Source organism: Osmerus mordax, chromosome 12, assembly GCF_038355195.1.
Source record: "Osmerus mordax isolate fOsmMor3 chromosome 12, fOsmMor3.pri, whole genome shotgun sequence".
Lineage (NCBI taxonomy): Eukaryota > Metazoa > Chordata > Actinopteri > Osmeriformes > Osmeridae > Osmerus > Osmerus mordax.
The window spans coordinates 362,799-387,631 of NC_090061.1; the positions used below are offsets into that span (position 1 = coordinate 362,799).

General features: G+C 46.8%; 1 protein-coding gene across 1 annotated transcript; it reads right to left on the reverse strand.

The window, feature by feature from the left end:
* Nucleotides 1–7,867: 7,867 nt before the first annotated feature.
* gabra4 (gamma-aminobutyric acid type A receptor subunit alpha4) lies at nucleotides 7,868–22,015 on the reverse strand. Its single transcript, XM_067247142.1, has 9 exons — nucleotides 21,930–22,015; nucleotides 21,610–21,728; nucleotides 19,552–19,619; nucleotides 19,210–19,430; nucleotides 18,944–19,026; nucleotides 16,519–16,662; nucleotides 15,973–16,125; nucleotides 10,366–10,622; nucleotides 7,868–8,374 (listed from the first exon to the last, which is right to left on the reverse strand). The coding sequence occupies exons 1-9, from the start codon at nucleotides 22,013–22,015 to the stop codon at nucleotides 7,868–7,870; spliced, it is 1,638 nt and encodes a 545-aa protein (XP_067103243.1).
* Between the last annotated feature and the right edge of the window lie 2,818 nt (nucleotides 22,016–24,833).

The window sequence follows — 24,833 nt, forward strand, 5'->3', positions numbered from 1 at the left end:
TCCATTGATTCCCAAACCAACTTCAACATGTGACAGGTCATCAATACCACAGTCAACCTCAGCAGTATGACCTTCACAGCTAGTGTCCTGTCTGGTCTTGTCTGGACCTGTCTGGACCTGTCTGGTCATTCACAAAGAACCTCCACAACTGGCCAGTGGTTGGTAATGAGAAATGTGACATATTTGCATTGCTAGGTGTTGCATCATGTCACTTCGTTGACAACAGATCACTTCTGCACTTCTGGGACTGTGCTGCAACACAAGGCAGGGTAATCGTCCTTGCTAAAGAGATTTGTTTTAGGAGCTGTGAAGCAGTGCTGTCGCTGACCCTGAGAGTGTACCGCTTCCTCAGGTAGGGAAGATCTCCTTATCAGCTTGTTTTAATGACAAAAGTTCTCAAATTAGTGCTGAAGCAGGAGGCTTAAGCTTAAACTCATGCTGTCACTTCCTGTGGGTCTGTACCAATGATGCTATCCAGTCATGTGTCTTGTCTTTAGTGTACACAATACACCACTCAAAACGTATTCATATATTCATCTATGACTGAAGGTGTGCTTAAGTTAATATCACAACCCAGGCGTGCTCCTACCCAGCAAGATATTTGATCACAGTGCCCCCTCCTGGACAGATACATGAACACAGCCTTGGACTGATATTTACTTTACATGAAAATGAGTTATCACAGTTTGTCATGTATTACATTAACAGTAGTAGACACTGCAAGGGGGAATTTGAGGATGTTTGGGATATTTTACAGAATATCAAAATACCGTCACAAAAGACATGAAGTTGTTTAACAGTAACCCACAGCATTTACATCCACAAATGTGGGTATTCTGGTACCAGAGGAGCATTGTAATATTCCACTCCACTACACAGCCTCCACTACACAGCCTCTAAAACACAGCCTCCACTACACAGCCTCCACTACACAGCCTCCACTACACAGCCTCTAAAACACAGCCTCCACTACACAGCCTCCACTACACAACCTCCACTACACAGCCTCTAAAACACAGCCTCCACTACACAGCCTTTAATACACAGCCTCTAATACTCAGCCTCTAATACACAGCCTCTAATATTAAGCCTCTAATACACAGCCTCTAATACACAGCCTCTACTACACAGCCTCTAATATTCAGCCTCTAATACACAGCCTCCACTACACAGTCTCTAATACACAGCCTCCACGACAGCCTCTTATACAGCCTCTCATCCTTCCTTCCTGCTGCTGTCAGGCTGTACAACCAGCTGTGCTCCCAGTAGACCACCAAACACAAAATCTGTGCAATGTATTTAATTATGTAAGTACTTTGTCTTATTATTATTATACTTATTTTGCTACATTGTTGTTTTTGTACTGTTGTTTTTTTACTTGTTTGTAGTTTGCACTAGCTCTACGCTGCTGAAATCCTGCAAATTTCCCCATTGTGGGACTAATAAAGGATTATCTTATTGTTATTATTGTCCGCTACTATCTATTTGATTATTAAAAACTGCACTGTTGTAGGTAGCTCAGCGGCACAAAGCTTTTCATTGTATACTTGTGAATCCTGTACATCTGACAATAAACTTGAATTGAAGCAGCCCTCTCAGGTCCCCCTCCGAGCAGCCCTCTCAGGTCCCCCTCCCAGCAGCCCTCTCAGGCCCCCCTCCCAGCAGCCCTCTCAGGTCCCCCTCCCAGCAGCCCTCTCAGGCCCCCCTCCCAGCAGCCCTCTCAGGCCCCCCTCCCAGCAGCCCTCTCAGGTCCCCCTCCCAGCAGCCCTCTCAGGTCCCCCTCCCAGCAGCCCTCTCAGGCCCCCCTCCCAGCAGCCCTCTCAGGTCCCCCTCCCAGCAGCCCTCTCAGGCCCCCCTCCCAGCAGCCCTCTCAGGTCCCCCTCCCAGCAGCCCTCTCAGGTCCCCCTCCGAGCAGCCCTCTCAGGTCCCCCTCCCAGCAGCCCTCTCAGGTCCCCCTCCCCGCAGCCCTCTCACGTCCCCCTCCCAGCAGCCCTCTCAGGTCCCCCTCCCCGCAGCCCTCTCAGGTCCCCCTCCCAGCAGCCCTCTCAGGTCCCCCTCCCCGCAGCCCTCTCAGGTCCCCCTCCCCGCAGCCCTCTCAGGTCCCCCTCCGAGCAGCCCTCTCAGGTCCCCCTCCCAGCAGCCCTCTCAGGTCCCCCTCCCCGCAGCCCTCTCAGGTCCCCCTCCCCGCAGCCCTCTCAGGTCCCCCTCCCAGCAGCCCTCTCAGGCCCCCCTCCCAGCAGCCCTCTCAGGCCCCCCTCCCAGCAGCCCTCTCAGGCCCCCCTCCCAGCAGCCCTCTCAGGTCCCCCTCCCAGCAGCCCTCTCAGGTCCCCCTCCCAGCAGCCCTCTCAGGTCCCCCTCCCAGCAGCCCTCTCAGGTCCCCCTCCCAGCAGCCCTCTCAGGCCCCCCTCCCAGCAGCCCTCTCAGGTCCCCCTCCCAGAAGAAGAAGAAGGTGTTTCGTAGTTGATGTGCTCTCCTTGTCACAGATCCTTCTACTATTTGGCAGGAAACTGTCAGATGCATGTGAGGATATCTTGGGTTAAAGGTCACGGTTTCTCATCTGTTGAAAGCAGAAAAGACAGCAACAAAGACTGAACCTGCTTCAGACAAACACGCTGCCAAATTAGCCCCAAAACATAATCAACTTCCCTAACCCTAACCCAACTTCACCACAATCGTTTGACCGATTAATAACAAAAACGATGTGTCAAACTAATGTTAATGTTTGATGTCTTCACTGTCATCTTCCCTGTCATTACTCCACAGATGAAGTAAACACTCTTGGATCTGTATTAAATCCACAGAGCAAGTATACACTCTTGGATCTGTACTAAGTGAGCCCTCTCTGACCTTGCAGTCATCTTCTGTACAGGTTCTCTGCACATTCACTTGCAAATTTATTTCAGGTTACCAGGGAAACAAAACCAGCAGAATTCTACCGCATCCATCTCCTTTTTTGCAGCTTATTGCATCATAATATATTTTACAATTGCAGCTTTTCTTCAAACGGCATTGACAAAAAAAAAGAAAAAAAAAGAAAATAATATGTATTTGAAGAACAACATAAGACCAAACAACAACACACACAGAACAGGGAGTTCTTGGCAACAGAATGACAGCAACATCCACACAGAAGGCTGTGATAACCACGGCAACATCTCTGCATGTGTTTGTGACAGTGCACCCCTCATATCTATCAGTTGTTACATGGCTCACCAGTAGTGTGTGGCTGTGGTTGGTGTTACCTTAACAACAGCACATTCAGGACATCACCATATTGTGCATCTTATCACCTGGGGAGTTTAAAATTATGACGTTTCTTTAAGGTACCCCACATGTGCAGTATCATCCCTGTGTTCATTTGAAATAAACACAACTGACAGTACTGTAAGTACATGATTCACTGCAAGGCTTTTGCAATCATGCACCATCCTTCAACTACAACAGGCTTTCCAACATTACCAAAAACAACCAGCAAGGGGTGCTATACTAAAACATTGTACTAAAGAATCATTTTCCACACTGTGGGAAGAGCTACTGTAACCCAGAGGAGGTAACAGTTCACTGATTTATTCTTCTACCCTAAGTAGGCCTACACCATCTCTTGGTCAGTTTTTGGCACTTTCTTCATGAGATGCAGTTTGTACAACTCATTTACTTGTAACTGGGAATACATGAGATTACATTAAATTTCACAGTTCCACATGCAGAATTCACCTGCAATTAAATGAACATCTCTATTGCGGGTAACTACTATTACAACTTGAAATAGGCACCAATTGATATTTACTTTTGCAAAATATGCCTTACCTGTTCGTAGTATGTTTTTATATTTAATATAACATTGAACATGCTATTTTTTTAAGTCCACCACTTTTTCTCCTGTAATATTAACGGACAGTGGGGTTAAATGTTCAATGTATGGACTGGCTATTGCATTCAAATGTATGCATTGATTCGGTAGCAATTGTCTCCCACGCCAATTGTATACGCTGCTACAGCCGTGTTGCTTTTTTCCGGAATAGGCTATGTGCTCAGATTGACCATAAACACGTAATACAACTTATATCTGAAGTGTGGTGAAGTAGGATCAAGTTTTTGGTCGTCGGGTGCCATGGTGGATCCTAGTATCGGAGCATTGATGTTGGCTTTTAATAGTTCTCATGCCCGCGCTTAACTCAGAAAAGTCGAGTTTCCCATTTTAGAGTAACTCAACTCAGAGTTCAGGGTTAGGCTCACAGTTTGTTAAACCCGCTACCTGGAATACCCCCCGAGTGTGTATAACATCCTCAGTTTGCTGATGTTTACGTTTCTGTGTCTGCCAGAGCTGCTCTCTGACAGGGTGGGAGAACAGGACCGAGTCTCTGAAATGATGTTCCTTCATTATCCATAATTACTTATCAGAAATTGCCTTTCTTGTGTTGTGGTGTCCCGACACACGTGTGTAGTCCCTGTCGCACAGGGCCTGACCCATCCAGACCGGTCAGCACTGGTTCTCACTGGGACGCCTCTGGCAGGGAAGTCAGTCAGGACGATTAGTCAGAAACCAGGTGGGTTGAATACATTGCCTCTCCTCCATCAGGACTGACATGACTGCTTAGAAGTAAGAAAGAGAGAGGGCCATGCGTGGCCAGAGAATTTGGAGCCTAAATGCTTCTAAATTGAAGCCCACCGCCTGAACGACCCCTCTGTGCTAGAGACAGGTATGATCGGACCAGGGGAACGACCCCTCTGTGCTAGAGACAGGTATGACCGGACCAGGGGAAATCAGGAGCACATAAGAGGAAAAAGACCCATCATGTGTGGAACACTGTACTCTTTTATTGGTCAGAGTGATGCTTTGCTCATCAAGGCTCTTTTTCTATGACAATTCTAAAGTCTCTGTTTTGCATAGGGCAACGGTATATATAATCTCAACTACAAAACACACAAGGTCAGTATTTTGTACAAACACATTCTGTTATTATTGTGAGTATATGTACAGGAGGTGGATCGATCACAATTGTTTGCCTCTTGAACACAAAGGATTTTTTTACTCCCATGTTTTGCACGCCAACTCTCTCCGAAATACATCCATGCTTCTACTGTCTTTGCTTTGGATGAAGTCCAAGGAATGATAATGAATATTTGTTCGCATAACTGTTAACAGCAGATTTTTCTTTAACTCTGACTGTTTTGTCAAAGAAACTGAAACTTGTGTTTTATGAGTAAATTATCCCTCTGTCTGTCTTGTTTATATTTTCAATGATTCTAAAATAACCCACATGAGACAACGTTTCTGTCATACAGAGCTACACAACACTGACTGCTTCTGACCAAAATATAACACTAAACTGTTTTAGATCACATATGTTCTTACTACAGTATTCTTATTCATTGCAAGTTAGTGTCATGTGTTGGGGTCGGACATTACGGTCAGGGTCATAGGTGAGGCCCATGGCATTAAATACAATTTAGTCTTATGGTTATGGTTAAGATTAGGGAATTAGGGCCATAGGGCTAAATTCATGGTATTGGGGTTAGGGTTGTAGCATTATGGCAGGCATCTAGCGTTAGGGTTTGAGGTTAGGGTCATGGTGTTAGGCTTAGGGGCAGAGGGTTGAGGTCAGGAGTCAGTATAGTGGCAGTACAGGACATTGTCCCTCCCTCTAGGAAAGCTGGATAACCAAATCATATTGATAGTTTTAACAGTACATTTACAAAGAATTTTTAAATAATTACAAAATAAAATAAAATCTGTTAAAATCTGTTTTGCACTGAGATAGGTTATGCAGTAATCGAACAGGGAAATCAAGGTCTTGATAAAAATCATGAAAAGCATTTTGATGACAATAAATTCTACCTGAGTCCACAAGACCTTTGGGTAAAATAAAAATAAACCAACTCACTGAAATCAACACACAGAAAATGTTGTGTGCTTCTCATTGCATAATGAAAACAACCTGGACGTCCCTGAAAGTGTTCTGCTGACGTGCTGGGCCTGCGCTCTGCTTCCTGTGTGCTCCAGGACAGCTCCTCTGTAGTGTGTTCTGCTGACGTGCTGGGCCTGCGCTCTGCTTCCTGTGTGCTCCAGGACAGCTCCTCTGTAGTGTGTTCTGCTGACGTGCTGGGCCTGCGCTCTGCTTACCTGTATGCTCCAGGACAGCTCCTCTGTAGCGGCTCTAGCACTTGCAGTGTTACCTCTGGCTTCTACACGTCCTCATTTGGCATTCATGAAGGGAACATGAAACAAACCATTTGCAGAGCCTTGCTGGACATACGTAAAACAATAAAACGCCTGCTGATGTTGATGCGATCATTGTCCTTCTCCCTAGAATGACAATCGACAGAGATGATGAACCCCCAGGGGAGGGGAGGCTGGAAGGGTGGGTGTTACCAGTGGATCATCCCCAGCATTGGAAGCTGTTTACATAGATCCCCCAAACTCTACAGCTCCACTTAACCCAGCAGCTCTTCTGGAGCACTTCCTGTCAGCTGTTCTGCAGGACAGCATTTCCTCTGTCATCTGTTGCCCAGACTCATTTTAAACAAGCAGAGCAGATGTGGATGCATACACCGATCACAGTCAAGAGTGCTCACACAGGATACTACTGGAGCCCCAGGGGGTGAAACACCGGCACGCTGACGTCCACATCATAACCAGGTCTTTAAAGGGGCTGAGAAGGTTGTCTGTGTGTGTGTTTAATGGACCGCATGTTGACTGTTTGTCTGTTGTGTATTTTTTATTGCGTGGGGATGTGAGGGACCAAATCAATTTCATTCAGTGCATTTAAGAACACTGAACAGAAGGAGATACTTCTACTACTACTCTCCCTATTCGCATGCTACTAGACCCCAGCCTGATCTGGCCCCAGACTGACCTGTCTGGGTGGTGTGGCTGTTAGAGTAGGCCATCAAGCATCACGATAAAGAGCCACCTTCATGTGGTGGCTCTTCTCCAGACGTGATGACAGGCCAGCCTCCCTCAGGGAAACGTCCCTGACAAACGACATCAGTGAACAAGAACCTTGTTGGAGTGACCAGCCATGTGTTCACCTAATGACACACAGACAGAACCATACATCTCCTGTCAGCAGACCTGAAGCAATGAGGAATGTTGTTCTTAACTTGTAAGTAACAACAGAGAAGTATTCCACACAGACTGTGTGAAGAAGCTTGGAATTCTGGATTGGCTTCTGTACGACAGCTCAGGCCAACTCAAAACCAAACGATGATTCAACTACGGTACCATGGTGTAGCATGCAACATTCCCAAACCCAGCTATTTCTTATGCTCTCTGAAAGTGCTACCCATACAACACTTTCTTGACGATGTCTTCACGTGGTGTGAGGTTCCTTGGTGAAGTGTGAGGACACATTGCAGGGTGTGAGACTTGTTCGTTCTTCCCGCTCTGAGACGCAGGACTCACTTTCCCTGTGTCCTTCTAGGTTCATTAAAGCGATCCTGCTTTGTAAAAACGTATATCAAGGTGTGTATGAGACATGGTAGAGGTGACCAAGCTGTCCACCATGTTAGGGCACTGGGCACTGAGAATCAAACAAAATTATCTCACATTATAGTTAGACTCGTAGGAAATGTTGGGAAGATTTTGTTACCATTCGCATTGTGAGATGACCTTTACAAAACAAAACAAATATGTCCACATATCTGCCCTGGATATCCTTCCAGTCCAGAGAAACTGCTAGAGTTGAAACAGAGTCTCTCTATATCTGTAAAGATCTGACAGATTTTCAAACAACCTGGGTGACATCCCAACTCTGGAATGGATCCCAACCTGAACTTGAAACAGGAAACAGAACTACCTTCAAAAGTACCTTCGGACTCCACAGGAAATGAAACTACCCTCCTTCCGACTTCACAGGAAATGAAACTATCCTACTTTGGTCTCCATGGTCTCTTTGGACAGGTACACCACCCAATAGACCATGTTGAAAGCCCCGAAGGACACTGGGAAGAGAATGCGGGCATACTTGTCGATTTTACTGGTCCCGCCCATTCCAGCAGTGGTGGGCTGGGAGCATGGAGACTGCTTGGGCTCCATCTTGTTTCCCATCATGTGGATGTGCTCCAGCTTTGGGCCCAGGAGGTTCTGGAGGGAGGAGGAGCCAGTGCTCTCCCTGGACGGCGTGTCTCCGGGCACGGCCGGCATGGAGGGTGGAGCTGGGGGCAGATTCTTCACCGTCAAGGTGGACGAAGCTGCATTGGATTGGCTGGTGGACTTGGGGCTGGAACACGATAGGCTGGAGGAGCTGCCAGTCATCACTGTGGTTAAACAGGATTGGCTGGAGGCGTGTGGTTGCTTAGTTACTCCTGCATGGGGGTCCTGAGAGGTGGTAGTCATCCTCTTGCGCAGGTGTCCATTCGTGTCAAGGTTTCTCTGCAGACAGAAACAAGCAGAGAGGATGAGCGCTGGGCCAGAACACAACACAGCATGTCTATGAACGATAAAGCCCCCAATTGGTGTCATTGCAATGTAGATTCTAAGTCAAATCTTTACTCTCGAGTCTCCTAAGTTGCGGACCTTATCTATCACATCACTGCTATCAGTCAGATCTAAACAGACCTTTTTTTGACAGACCTTTTTTTGACATCCTAAACCTACTCTGCTTGCTTGCCTTGGTTTCTCTCCACTTGTATGAGATGGTATGAGGCAGTGTTGTAGTCAAGACCACCTAAACCGAGACCAAGTCATGACCAAAACCAGAATGTATCGATACCGTGGTCACTCCCTGTTCCGGTTACATTACATTTAGTCATTTAGCAGACACTCTTATCCAGAGCGACTTACAGTAAGTAGAGAGACATTCTCCCCGAGGCAAGTAGGGTAAAGTGCCTTGCCCAAGGACACAACTTCATTTGGCCAGCCAGGAATTGAACCACTTCCTGTTCCAACACAACACAAACACTGCCACTTCCTGTTCCAACACAAACACTGCCACTTCCTGTTCCAACACAAACACTGCCACTTCCTGTTCCAACAGAACACAAACACTGCCACTTCCTGTTCCAACACAACACAAACACTGCCACTTCCTGTTCCTGTTCCAACACAACACAAACACTGCCACTTCCTGTTCCAAAACAACACAAAACACTGCCACTTCCTGTTCCAACACAACACAAACAAGGCTTTCACACTAACTAATGTTAGAAAGTACTTCCTGCTCAGTGGGGTGGCAGAGCACACCATACAGGCATCAAAGCAGCTTATCCTCAGAAAGAGAATGATTCCAACCAGCGCGTGTGTCACACTGGTTCTGATCCTAGCGGCTGCAGTCTGCAATCCTATTGTCTCCTGGCAGGATGGGAAACACATGGAGAGGAGGTCTTGTTGGAGCAACACAGGGGCCAGGGAGAGGCGCTCATAACCTGGACACACCGCCACCCTAGCGCCCGCCAGCCGCCTCCCTGTGTGAGGCTTCAGGGCTGCTGTCGAGGAAAACGCTGCTAATTCCCCATCCTGGCGTTAGAGCCTCCACCAAAACCTATACAGATGTGCCCTGGACACGTTGCCGTGGCAACCCACTAATCCATCGAAGCGCGGTTGTTGTTAAACTGCATTACAGTACGATCATACCCGCCAGGTCTGAACCCCAGGGCATCTTACAGTAGGGATGCTGGTACACTGCTTTACTATCAGTTAACCATTTAGTAAACACACAGGAAACACTCAATATGCTGGAGCTAGTTGGGCTATCATATATTTGATGAGCTGTGTGCAGTATAATATACAGTATATTCTACAGTTCTTTCATTTGAAGACATTATTTCATTTCAGACATTGATGTTGAATTAAACGTTACATAATTTCATGTGTCCTGTGAAATGCACGGTGATGTAAATAGTCTGAAATACATTCACCAGCCCACACATTTATCCCAACACTGACTTTCTGAGACAACAGAGAATGTAGGACATTCACAGCATATTTAGAATTTTTAGGGATGAAATTGCTAAGCTGCTGAGATGGATTACAAATGGCGTGCATTGATCTAAGCAGACAGCTGGGGCGTGGGGCTCTGCATGGGACAAACTGACAGAGGATTCTACATCTACACAGAACTGAGAGGAAGGTGTGTGTGTGAGAGAGAGGGAGAGAGAGAGAGGGAGAGAGAGAAAGAGAGAGATAGAGAGAGAGAGAGAGAGAGAGAGAGAGAGAGAGAGAGAGAGAAAGAGAGAGTGGGAGAGTAAGATAAAGAGTGAGTGGGTGGGTAAGAGAAAGAAAGAGAGAGAATGAGAGAAAGAGAGAGAAAGGACTTATTCAGACAAAGAATCCTAAGATAATTAGCCAGAGAGAATCCTGTGTTGATAGTGCAGCAGAGTCCTGAGCCTGTCATCTGATTTTCTCCGGAGTGTGAAGCTGTTTACCTGCAGCACTTCCTCTGTGTCCCTTGCCTTCACAGGTGTGGTCTGGGGCGCGGGGGGGCACCTCCCTGGCCTCCTCTTTGCCCTCTCCAGCTGGGCATTGGTAAAGTAGTTTACAGCAGCAAACTCGATGAGGGCGGAGAACACAAATGCAAAACAGACAGCGATGAACCAGTCCATGGCCGTGGCATACGAAACCTTGGGTAGAGAGTGGCGGGCACTGATGCTCAGGGTGGTCATGGTCAGCACTGTGGTAATGCCTGAGAACAAAGATGTGAAAAATTTGTTTTTTTTCAAATGGATGCAGACTGATACAAATGCTGATTCCAGCATGAGCAACGCGCATCTATCTAAGGGCCTCATGTACTAACGTTTTTGCGCCCACTTCAGGCGTATTTGTTTCGCAATTTGCACGTAAAAGCATGGCGAGGTATATACAAACATGCCGCACTGAGGTTAAAGCGCAGACGACTGCCTGTTGCGGGAACTGAAAATGGCAAATTGCGCTTTTCTATGTCATGCATATGCATTCACGGGAGGGTCAAGGGGAAAGTGGGAGTTTCCCATAAAGAGATGGGAGGGGATGCGTAAAGTGCGCCTAATTATGTATTCCGCAGTATGTACAGAAACCGCCTGTGAAAGCGCACCTCTATTTTGCGTTGAAAGTTCTCCGCCTGTTAAAAGCAGGCGTAAACCAGGATGCGCATATGCCTAATGGTGAAATGGCAGCCGTAACCCGAGCATGACGAAGACATAGGCCAAAGGATTTTTGCCACAAGGATCACACTTTTTGAGTTGAGTGAACACGAAACCATTATGCGTTACAAATTAAGCAGCCATGCCATATTACAGTCAACTGTTGATATTACATATCAACAGTTGACAGTGTACGGGACATTCGCTGAAAAAGAGGGGTAAAAGGGGTAAAGGGTTTTGTTTGGTGTGATTTTGCGACTGTGGAACTGCGTTTGAAGCTAATGCAGAACCAGTGTGTAAGGTTTCCCACGGAGGCTGTGAAGTTCTGCTGTGGGCTTATACCATCACAAAAACAGCTGCAGCACATCTCTTTAGGATTAGAAGAAAGCAGCAGTAAGTGTGCTTTGGAGAAAATCCCCTTTGTGTTGGAGATCCGGGGCAGCAGTGACACACTGACACCTCTCTGCTCCCCTGTGACTTTTAAGCAGTCATCTGTCATCAAAACCTGTCTGATGACCATGTGAGTGAGACAGGAGGATGACAGCTTCAGACACAGTGCTACCTTTAATATGAAGTTCTCTCACTGATGTTTTGGTCAATATTAGCACAATCAACCACCCGAACCCACAACCATCCTAACCCTAACCCGTACTCTGATGTACAACTGATGTGATCAGACTTGCTCAAATCTTGTTCAGAATAATAACATTGCCTCTGTGTTTCCAACATTGCCTCTGTGTTTACGGATGAATGCAGCTGCTATTTTCCCCTTAAACCTTTTTTTGAGCATGCATCGCTTGGCTCTCATGTAGCCCACAGCTAAAGAATGAAACTTGTGTCCTTTCAATTCACTAAAAAGTGTAACAAGCATTCTGTATGTTAACTACAGCCTGTATGATTAGTAACATGTATGCACTCTCCTATTGCAGATGGACTTAGCATTTATAGACTGTACACAGGTCCTGGAACCCCAAACCAACACCCAACATGAGATCACGAGCCGTGGAGATGGTTGTTGAGAAGTATCATGCTCTGAGAACTAATGTCACAGTAAATGTACATACACTTCATTTAGTAATTTACAGACACTGTTATCCAGAGCGACTTACAGTAAGTACAGGGACATTCCCCCGAGGCAAGTAGGATGAAGTGCCTTGCCCAAGAACACAACATTGTTTTTGCATGGCCAGGAATCGTACCGGCAACCTTCTGATTAATAGCTCGATTCCCTAACCGCTCAGCCATCTGACCTCCCTTTCCATATATCCCACATAGCGCCGGTCCTAGCACACTTCCTAGCTGTCTGCCCTTTGGCTCTCATCTGGAATCCTCTGTTGCACAGAGACACATGTGGATGACCAGCAGTCAAATGCTCTACCACTGAGCTATACCCATCCCCATGCTCTACCACTGAGCTATACCCATCCCCATGTTCTACCACTGAGCTATAACCATCCCCATGTTCTACCACTGAGCTATACCCATCCCCATGTTCTACCACTGAGCTATACCCATCCCCATGTTCTACCACTGAGCTATACCCATCCCCATGCTCTACCACTGAGCTATACCCATCCCCATGTTCTACCACTGAGCTGTACCCATCCCCATGTTCTACCACTGAGTTATACCCATTCCCATGCTCTACCACTGAGCTATACCCATCCCCATGTTCTACCACTGAGCTATACCCATCCCCATGCTCTACCACTGAGCTATACCCATCCCCATGCTCTACCACTGAGCTATACCCATCCCCATGCTCTACCACTGAGCTATACCCATCCCCATGTTCTACCACTGAGCTATACCCATCCCCATGTTCTACCACTGAGCTATACCCATCCCCATGTTCTACCACTGAGCTATACCCATCCCCATGTTCTACCACTGAGCTATACCCATCCCCATGCTCTACCACTGAGCTATACCCATCCCCATGCTCTACCACTGAGCTATACCCATCCCCATGTTCTACCACTGAGCTATACCCATCCCCATGTTCTACCACTGAGCTGTACCCATCCCCATGTTCTACCACTGAGCTGTACCCATCCCCATGTTCTACCACTGAGCTATACCCATCCCCATGTTCTACCACTGAGCTATACCCATCCCCATGTTCTACCACTGAGCTATACCCATCCCCATGCTCTACCACTGAGCTATACCCATCCCCATGCTCTACCACTGAGCTATACCCATCCCCATGCTCTACCACTGAGCTATACCCATCCCCATGTTCTACCACTGAGCTATACCCATCCCCATGCTCTACCACTGAGCTATACCCATCCCCATGTTCTACCACTGAGCTATACCCATCCCCATGTTCTACCACTGAGCTATACCCATCCCCATGTTCTACCACTGAGCTATACCCATCCCCATGTTCTACCACTGAGCTATACCCATCCCCATGTTCTACCACTGAGCTATACCCATCCCCATGTTCTACCACTGAGCTATACCCATCCCCATGTTCTACCACTGAGCTATACCCATCCCCATGTTCTACCACTGAGCTGTACCCATCCCCATGTTCTACCACTGAGCTGTACCCATCCCCATGTTCTACCACTGAGCTATACCCATCCCCATGTTCTACCACTGAGCTATACCCATCCCCATGTTCTACCACTGAGCTATACCCATCCCCATGCTCTACCACTGAGCTATACCCATCCCCATGCTCTACCACTGAGCTATACCCATCCCCATGCTCTACCACTGAGCTATACCCATCCCCATGCTCTACCACTGAGCTATACCCATCCCCATGCTCTACCACTGAGCTATACCCATCCCCATGTTCTACCACTGAGCTATACCCATCCCCATGCTCTACCACTGAGCTATACCCATCCCCATGTCCTACCACTGAGCTATACCCATCCCCATGTTCTACCACTGAGCTATACCCATCCCCATGTTCTACCACTGAGCTATACCCATCCCCATGTTCTACCACTGAGCTATACCCATCCCCATGTTCTACCACTGAGCTATACCCATCCCCATGTCCTACCACTGAGCTATACCCATCCCCATGTTCTACCACTGAGCTATACCCATCCCCATGTTCTACCACTGAGCTATACCCATCCCCATGTCCTACCACTGAGCTATACCCATCCCCATGTCCTACCACTGAGCTATACCCATCCCCATGTTCTACCACTGAGCTATACCCATCCCCATGTCCTACCACTGAGCTATACCCATCCCCATGTTCTACCACTGAGCTATACCCATCCCCATGCTCTACCACTGAGCTATACCCATCCCCATGTTCTACCACTGAGCTATACCCATCCCCATGTTCTACCACTGAGCTATACCCATTTCCATGCTCTACCACTGAGAAACCGTGTCTTTATTCAGCATATACAGAATGTACAGTATGATACCCTAGCTATACCCACATATAGAGACCAATCACATTCACCCAATTCACATTAATTCTACATATGAACAACTCAGAACCTCTGATTCAGTCTCTCCTAAATGTCCTGTCATTTCAACAAGAAAAATACATGTAACCACCAGGGGGAGCTCACAAAACATCATTCCTCTAATTATCCTTCAAGTGAATTCTTGCTTTTCTTCCCAAACAACACTCCTGCCACCACGATCACAACGAGGCACGACAAGTCCTTGAGTCATGGAGGCAGAAAGCGGAACAGCGCATCACTGGCAGAGAGGCGAAGGAGGAAAGTGAAAAAGACAGCCATCCCCCACACACACACACACCCATATGGACACACATAAACGCACCATATGAACACACAAATATGCACAAACACAAACAGACACACTTACACACATCCACAGACACACACATACAGACGGGAGAGCAACAGCTTACAAACTCGAGGGACCGGGCCAAATGACAATATTTACCTTGCCATAACGCCCTCTTGTCACACTGTGGGAAGTTTTATTAGCTTGGGAGGGGGAGCGGGCCTGTGCAATAAATCAAATTCACCCTGGCCAGAACAACAGAGCAGATTTACTATATATATATAATAATCTCCGTCCTTCACCCAGGAAGAGGACCACGTCTGGCTCTGTCCCATCTCTGAGTCCACCACACATTCAGGGCTGCCCTTCCTCTTGTCAGCCTCACACAGAAAACCCCCACTACCAACCTCTCACACAGAAACACCCCACTACCAACCTCTCACACAGAAACACCCCACTACCAACCTCTCACACAGAAACACCCCACTACCAACCTCTCAGACAGAAACACCCCACTACCAACCTCTCAGACAGAAACACCCCACTACCAACCTCTCAGACAGAAACACCCCACTACCAACCTCTCACACAGAAACACCCCACTACCAACCTCTCAGACAGAAACACCCCACTACCAACCTCTCACACAGAAACACCCCACTACCAACCTCTCAGACAGAAACACCCCACTACCAACCTTTCACACAGAAACACCCCACTACCAACCTCTCACACAGAAACACCCCACTACCAACCTCTCAGACAGAAACACCCCACTACCAACCTCTCACACAGAAACACCCCACTACCAACCTCTCACATAACATAGTAACCTGCATCTCACAACACTACACTCCCAGCCTCACTCAGAAGACATTGTTAATATAATATTCTCTCATGTTGTCTCCACTTGACTGCGAAACATTTCAACAACAACAATGTCCATGACTCAGGCAGCAGGTGAGCTATGAAATGAACATGCAGATGCAGAGCCACTGATGAGCCTGACACAGATACAAGCTGCCTGAGACACCAACAGGCTGTCCTCAGAGCAGGGCTTCCAGCAGGAGGGACACACACACATATACACACACACACACTCCCAGGGACACAAGCACACACATATATACACACACTCATCTCAGGGCTTCCAGCAGGAGGGAGACGTACCGAACACTGTCCGGGCAGGTACTGACTCTTTATTTATCCAGAAGGACACTTGAGAGAGAATGACTGTCATTATGCAGGGGATGTACGTCTGGATCATGAAGTAGCCCATTTTCCGTTTCAAGTGGAAGTGCACCGTCATCACCACATATTCACCTGGAGGAGGGACAGTGGTCAGTTCAGGAGTTTGAGGAATGTAGAAGCTGAGGTAACTATCCTAACTTGAGGTAACTCTCCTAACCTGAGATAACTCTACTAACCTGAGGTAATTCTCCTAACCTGAGGTAATTCTCCTAAACTGAGGTAACTCTAGAAACCTGAGGTAACTCTCCTAACCTGAGTTAACTCTACTAACCTCAGGTAACTCTCCTAACCTGAGGTAACTCTCCTTACCTTGAGGTAACTCTACTAATCCTAACCTTGAGGTAACTCTCCTAACCTGAGGTAACTCTACTAATCCTAACCTGAGGTAACTCTACTAACCCTAACCTTGGGTAACCCTCCAACCCTTACAGTAATATCAACAGTACCAGACAGTGATGTCAGTACCTGTGATGGATTTGACCGTTTCACTGGACACAGTTTGGCCAATCAGATCGTACTGCACCAGGCTGGAAGATTCTGGGGGAACCTCAACGGAGTGTTCTGGTCCTTTGGTCCAGGTGTAGATCATTTCTGTTTTGGGGTATGCATCTGTGGGCGACACACAACACACGGGGGATGTGATAGTCTGCCCCCTCCTGGAACGGCCATGGTTGGAGCTTGGAGAGTTTTAGAGTTATTGTAGTTTGTTGTATAGTTATTTAGAGGCACAATCGATGAACACAGAATATATTGGTCCTGTTTGGTAAAATGTCTAAAATTGAAAGGGGTTGCACAAAACCTTCTCTATAACATTTGGAAGAGATGTCTGTTTCTACAATAAACGAGTACAAAAGGAAAAGCAGTGTGTGTGGCTGGATGGGTTCCAGATGTCACTCCTGCAGCAAGTCAGTTTAATATTCTGTATTTAAATGAGACATGTTGGAGCTGTGCAGCCAGTCACACATGACTCCATTTGATCTGCGTGCGACTCACAGGCTTAATACATGCTAATGTTCATCACTACATGAAATGGTGCCTCTCAAGGATTTCACTGAGGATTTCTGTGAGCGGAAAGCGGCACACACACTCACGCACTCATGCACACGCACTCACACTCACTCACACACATGCACACACACATATGAAGAGGAACTTATATAGGTCTGAGCTATCCTAGGGCAGAGTGGGATTTTGACCTTTCCTAAGATACAGCAGGGGTAACAGCTAGATGAGTGTGGGGGGGGTAACAGCTAGATGAGTGGGGGGGGTAACAGCTAGATGAGTGGGGGGGTGAAAGAGTTTGGTGGAGGGAGATAGAGGAGGGTGGAGGAGTGGGACGGGTAGAGGGGTAGTCCCAATGAAGTCCCAGGAAGGGTGATGGGGGGTGATGGGGGGTGACGAGGGTATTATGTGGGTGTTGAGGAGAGTGTTGGTGGTAATGATGGAGTGAAGATGGAGGGGGTAGATGTGAAGGAGGATGGTTACTATCTAACCAGTAGCAATTTACTGATAACCAGGCTATAGAAGTTGTCCTCTACAATGTCACATTTGAAGACAATTGAAGGGAAGTGGACAGAGAATGCTGTATGGCATCCCCCCCTCCTCCTACCCCCCGCACCACCCTCCTCCTCCCCCCCCTCCTCCTACCCCCCTCCTCCTACCCCCCGCACCACCCTCCTCCTCCCCCCCTCCTCCTACCCCCCGCACCACCCTCCTCCTCCCCCCCTCCTCCTACCCCCCGCACCACCCTCCTCCTCCTCCCCCCCTCCTCCTACCCCCCGCACCACCCTCCTCCTCCCCCCCTCCTCCTCCCCCCCTCCTCCTACCCCCCGCACCACCCTCCTCCTCCCCCCCTCCTCCTACCCCCCGCACCACCCTCCTCCTCCCCCCCTCCTCCTACCCCCCGCACCACCACCCTCCTCCTCCCCCCCTCCTCCTACCCCCCGCACCACCCTCCTCCTCCCCCCCTCCTCCTACCCCCCGCACCACCCTCCTCCTCCCCCCCTCCTCCTACCCCCCGCACCACCCTCCTCCTCCCCCCCTCCTCCTACCCCCCGCACCACCCTCCTCCTCCCCCCCTCCTCCTACCCCCCGCACCACCACCCTCCTCCTCCCCCCCTCCTCCTACCCCCCGCACCCCCCTCCTCCTCCCCCCCTCCTCCTACCCCCCGCACCACCCTCCTCCTCCCCCCCTCCTCCTACCCCCCGCACCACCCTCCTCCTCCTCCCCCCCTCCTCCTACCCCCCGCACCACCCTCCTCCTCCCCCCCTCCTCCTACCCCCCGCACCACCACCCTCCTCCTCCCCCCCTCCTCCTACCCCCCGCACCCCCCTCCTCCTCCCCCCCTCCTCCTACCCCCCGCACCACCCTCCTCCTCCCCCCCTCCTCCTACCCCCCGCACCACCCTCCTCCTCCCCCCCTCCTCCTGCCCCCCTCCTCCTACCCCCCGCACCACCGTCCTCCTCCTCCCTTCCTCCTCACCCCTCCCTCTTCCCTCTCCCCCTCCTGTATTTGATATCTGTAAATCTCTCCTCTCTTCTTGATAAGCAGCACCTTCTGTGAGAATCTTTTATTTGAGACGCTTTTTTGCTGACCAGGAGCTGCTGAGTCTGTGTTTCATTGTTCTGTTTCAGGAACAGAACATGATTTAGTTTTAACATCTTTTACTTTACAGAAAAAGTACTGTCATCTCACTTTGGAAAACTGGTGCAAATGAATGATGGTAACCGTAGTTACGACAACATGGTGAAGTGTTATGATGAAGATAAATGATGATGAGTTACATGATGATACTGTACAGTGTTAAATCAATTCAGTATTCTTCCATATTTGCTGATGTAGTTAATGACGGTGGTGGTAACCCAGCCCTGCTCATCAAGTTGGACTCACAGCTTCCAAACTTTAGAGGGCAGGCGTGGCCATCCATGGGGAAGTCCACCAGCTTCATGGGACACTGTGCAATGATGGTCAACCTGGAGCAACACATTCATCTTATTTTTTACTGTATAATAACTGTACATTTTACATCATATTTGTATTGTATAGTGGATAATGACAAGCCTCAGCCCAAGTCTTTGTTAAGTCGGGTTATTATTACTATTACTATTATTCCTAAAGCTGAAGAGAAGACTGGGGTGTATAGTGTAGTCCGGTACCTCATGGTGTAGAGGATGGTGCCGTTCTTCATGATGCGGAACAGCTTATTGGGGGCAGTGATATTGTGAGCCACGGACTTCTTGCCGTTCCTGAAGAAGGTGTCTGGGGTCCAGACCTTGGTCACCATCAGGTTGTTGAGCCTCAGGATCTCGATGGGCCCCTCGTACCTCAGCCTCCTGTCCACCCAGGTCTGACGGAAGAACACGTCCATGGTGTACTCCTGGAAAACACCCAGGCTGTCACTCCCCACGCGCACATCTGGGCTCTTCAAGTGTAATTTCACAAGGTTCAAAAGTGTCTACTTTTACACATCTGTGTGGAGATGTTGTTAGGGAACATACCATTTCCACATCAGAGACAGGTCCAAAACTGGTCACGTAAATGTCTGTTTTTACTTCTGTCACTGGACCTACACAGAGAGGGAGTCAGTGGGCTATGCAGTTACATGTTACCTGTGATAGATGTGTGTCACACCTCAAGACTCCTCCCTTCCCTGAGTCAGGTTTTAGTCAGCCCTAAAATACTGGTACATATAGTAACATACTGGTGGCATTAATCATTTATCTAATTAATCCATCTAATTTACTTTTCACGTCTTATCACATAAACTGTACTGATATTTTTTACCACTTTCCATAAGCAAACAGTCCTGTGCTCCTCATATGGAAACATAGTTGAACTGAGTCTCTGTCCTCAGATGCAGCCACAGCCTGCAAGCCAGAGCATATAGGCTGTCTAACACCAACATCTAACTCTGTCTAGGCTTTTATATAATGGAATGAAAAATAGCTAAAGAGGTTTAAACAGTCGGCCATCGAGAGTAATCCGCTCTGCTTCCGATGAACACTTGTGGGAACAGTTCTGAAGATAAACGTTCAAAGGTTACTGGATCAGATAAGCACTTCGCATATTTACGTCTTTCCCCCCAAAATTCGACCATACAGAACATTTCAAACAGCTACATGTACCTTATATTAGTATGTGCGAACGGTTATCCTACAATATCGTTTTAGGGTGCGTGTAATAGATTTAAAAGTCTGAAGTGATGAGTCTGGAAAGGTACAGCTAAAAGAACATCTGGGTTCTCTACTTAACTTGTGCATTAAGCGGCTTTTTCTAGCGACGATTATATAACTAAACTCGCTTAAATGTGTGGAGGTGGATGTTATTCAGAGTCCAAGCAGCCATTTCAAATAAGAAAGTCCTATGAGCCATAAATCCTTTGAAAGCTTAGCGATATGGTAACATGTGAAAGCTGTAGTTCTTTTGGTGCAACATATGTTTACTCTAACACAAGTCACAACCAGTGATGCTGGTAACGCGTTACTCTAATCTGACCACTTTTTTCAGTAATGAGTAATCTAACGCGTTACTATTTCCAAACCAGTAATCAGATTAAAATTACTTGTCCAAGTCACTGTGCGTTACTATTTTGTCATAGATCTACCACTCCCTCCCAGTGACTCTGAGTCGCCACTTTCCTCAAGCCCCTTTGCTCCGGTGCCATCTCGATTTGATTATATGTGACAAATAAGAAAGACAAATACGATTAATAAACTATTACATGAACAAAAGCAACGAACCGCAACTAAATCCATGTTTTTTCTGAAAGTAATGGTTCGCAAATGATCTCAGATTTACTGTACGCGGGGGCGTTTTTTTGCCCCCAATTAGGCCTACGACTTGAGTTGTTTTTCCAAGTGCGTTCTTAGGTCAACATTTCAAAAGAAACTCTTGTCTATAAATCAACATGAACATCTACTAACATCAACAAAATGTCAGGAGATACATTGTACATTGTTGTTGTGTACATTACTGTTAAAAATGCACTTCTAATAAAGTGACTGTTGGCAAAACCGGTTATAATTTTTCTGTTGAGGCGGCGGGGGTGTTGTCGGCAGCTGCTGAATGTAACTAATAAAGTTAAACTTTTAATCTAATTTAGTTACTTTTTAAATCAAGTAATCTGTAAAGTAACTAAATTACTTTTTAAAGGAGTAATCAGTAATAAGTAATCAGATTACTTTTTCAAAGTAACTGTGGCAACACTGGTCACAAGATATGTTTACTCCAACACAAGTCACAGTCTTGCGTTAAATAGGGTATGGGTGTAGTTCAGTTGGAGCATTTATAACCAGAACATAAGGTTGTAGGTTCAAATTTCCATGATCAGTAAGCTACATCGCTATGGATTAGAACCTCTGCCAAATTAATTCATTTTTATAGGCTTAAAGTGGCGATTACAATGTTAGCACACTTATTTAAAACACAATTTCTTCTGGTGACATCAGAGTGCCATTTCCACATCACAAACCAATTAACAGCTGCTTTTGCAGGTAGCCTGTAGCCTACCCCGGTCTTGAGGCAGGTTACACCCCACACGGTCTGCAGCTACATACCCCCGAACCCCGGTCGCAGCCGGTTGTCATAGCCGTCCAGAAGTCTGTCCAAAATGCGGGTGAAGTTCTCGGGATAAATTCTCTCATCCTTTTTTACCTGTCCAGTGATCCTCCTTATGCTGAAAAAAGAGACAATGGAAGACTGCTAGTTATTCTGACCACCGAGCCAGTGTTGATATGTTGATTACAACACTACATTGTGAGATATCTCTCGCAGTTCAAACCCTATTGTAATCTAACGCCGCATGTCCATGTAACAGCACCATGGACAGCGACAGTCCCAGACAATAAGCCGTTTATCTGTGATCCTTGGAACTCACCACGCACTCCAGCACAACAAGTAGAAGACAGTCCAAATGTAACTGGGGTGCATCGCAGTCCACATCTCCTTCTTGGCAGAAACCATCTTTGCATGCCATACTTTAAGCTTCTCTTTACATTTCCCTCCGCCGAATGGCTTGTCCCATTGACGGATGACAGGCAGAGAAAAGGCGCAACTTCAGCATCTGCCGCTATATTTCCTGTTCAAAACGACGCTCCAGATCTGCCGCAATTTTTCCTGTTCAAAACGACGCTCCAGATCTGCAGCTATCTTTCCTGTTCAAATCCCCTCTCCAGACGGACCCCCGACCGCACACCTTTCTGTTGTCCGCTTGACTACATCGAACACCCGGTCTCAGACGCTGATACACGCAGTCCAATAAACATCATAGCGCGCAACGCCAACTACAGAAGTGTAATGTGTTTAAAAAAAGGCCGGAAGATAAGAAAAGTATGATAGTCTCGAGCCACACATTTCGTGGTTTGACCGACAGTGAAAGGATTGCGTGGGGAGGGAAGACACCCGCCTGTTAGAAACTTCCAACAGAGTGCTACTTCCAGCATCCAGGAGGCTTAAAGCTCCGCGTCCGGGATCCTCAATAATGAAGGTCAAGCTGTTTTTTTTCTTTTCAGATTTTATGTTCTGAGGCAGACAAACTTCTATGTAACTTTTTTTCAGACAGCTTCCATGGAAATGTTTTACAATAACAAAGTGCAAAACATGAGATTTCCTAAAGGTCCATCTTTCCATCTCATGATTGGAAGTAAGGAATTACGTTTCCCTATTCAAATGGGTCACTTCTGTCGCAATACGCAATCACGCACACACACGCTCACACTTCTTTGTTCTATCTCTATCCCCACCTCTTCCTCCTCCCTCCCTCTCTGTCACAGGTACTGTGGAGGAACTGGGACAAGCCACATGCTGCTTCACAGATTTCTCTGCACCTGGGACAAGAACAGGACCTTCACAGAAGTGTGTGTGTGTGTGTGTTCACCCCTGAAGGTGAGCAGTCTAATGAGATAGAGCAGCCATTCCAAACCGTTTCCACTTCGCGGCCCAATTGCATAGCTCAAATAATTTTGCGCCCGCCAACAACACATCCATTTACTTAATTTGCGCTTATCACACATGTATAAAACCCCAGGAAACCCAAATTCACAAAATAGGGTCAACATTTAGTGTCTCATGTACATATTAGTAAGCATATTAGACATGAGTTTCAATCAAAAATCGAAATATTGTCATTTAAATTTGTGTAATGTTCCTGACAGTGCTGATAAATTCTCTTTTTTCTATCATGAAAAAAATCCACATCAGTTATCTCACCCCCAACAGATGCAACTGTAACAAACCTCAACTCAAACTTGATAAACATATTTATAATAAACATTTTGTTAACATTAACAGTTTGTTAACATTAATGACTAGCAAGCAGGCTGAGTACATTATAATGTAGCAAAAGATTGTTAGCTAGCTAGCCTAGCTGACGTTACTGCTCCAATCCGTTAGCAAATAGCTAGCTAGTGATAGCTAGACTAGCTGCTTTTACTGTGTCTAGATCAACCTTACGTTCGTAATTGCCGATGTAACTACAAACTTAACATGTTTTCCCTTTTGCTTGAAGGGCAGCAACATAGAATCATATACACATGGTAAATTGTCATTTTGGGAAGACAACCCGAACTCCTCATAAAAACATTTTGTGTGGAGAACTCACGTAACTGCTAGCTACCGGAAGTAAGAGCACATGAAATATACATAATTATGTGGGCAATGTAGAACACGAGACAGAAGAAGAAATACGTGATTTTTTTTAAAGATCCTGTAAAGTAAATTCCATGTTTTGCTTCTAAGTACATTATATACCTGTGAAATTAGTTCCTGAAAGCATGTGCAAAGCGCTAAAACTTTGTTGCACTGAAATGTGGAGTTAGACCGAAGAACAGTTTCTCTTCCGTTTTCAGATCAGGTTTTAATGGGCGGAGCCAAAAAATTCCCTATCACCCAGAAGGCACTACAGCCAAGCTCCTTCATTGAGGGGGCTGGCTAACATGTATGCGCTTCATGAGGGCGGGCTCTGGTCCAACTGTCAACTTTTTATACATTGTTTGATTACAATTTGTTGTTTTAAAGGGCTGTCGGCCGTGCTGTACTTAAAGGGAACATGGAAAATGTTTGTTTAAAATCTGCAGAATGTTTTAAAATGTCAGCATGGGACATGAGTGGTGATGACAGAAAAGTCATGTGAGGCAGATTAAGCTGCTGACCTTTCACTGCAGATTATGCTGCTGACCTTTCACTGCAAGCCTGACCTCTGTGTCAAAGACAGAACATGACACACTGTACTCTGTAACCCTGGATTCAGTTCAGGTCAAAGCTGACTATTTATTTACTGTGAGGGCAGGGGTGTGATGGAAGTCATTTGCATCAGTATCATGCCTGTGTGTTTCTATATGTGTGTTTATACTGTATGTGTGTGTGTTTGTATGTGTGCTTGTGTGTGTGGGACTGCTTGAAATAGGTTCCCATGCTCTGTGAGTGATACACCCTACAGCCTAGATGACGGCTATGATAACCTAGTTTTGAACCAACGTGCGTGTGCACTGTACGTGGGTGAGTGTGTTTGTGTATGTGTAAATACTGTATGTGTATGTGCTTGTGTGGTATTGTGTGTGTGTACATGAGTGGGTATGTATTTGTGTGTGTGGCCATATGTCTGTCCTCATGCCAACAATAATAATGCCATTCACTACATTAGGAATCAAAAACCACGACCATATGAATCGCAAACGTCCCTTTCAACTCCCAATGTCTAACAGATAGTCTTTTCTCCAGTGCTATCTGGAGCAGGGAACAAGATGTGGGAACAGGTAGAGAGAAGCTGCAGCTCCGGGGTTTG

What these genes read in the sequence shown, in the direction of transcription:
- gabra4 (XM_067247142.1), bottom strand. Translation starts at nt 22,015, where the DNA reads ATGGTTTCTGCCAAGAAGGAGATGTGGACTGCGATGCACCCCAGTTAC. An exon ending in CTGTCTCTGATGTGGAAATG is followed by an intron (nt 19,431 to 19,551) that starts GTATGTTCCCTA and finishes GGTGTTTTCCAG; the next exon opens with GAGTACACCATGGACGTGTT. An exon ending in CCCTCTAAAGTTTGGAAGCT is followed by an intron (nt 16,663 to 18,943) that starts GTGAGTCCAACT and finishes TGTCGCCCACAG; the next exon opens with ATGCATACCCCAAAACAGAA.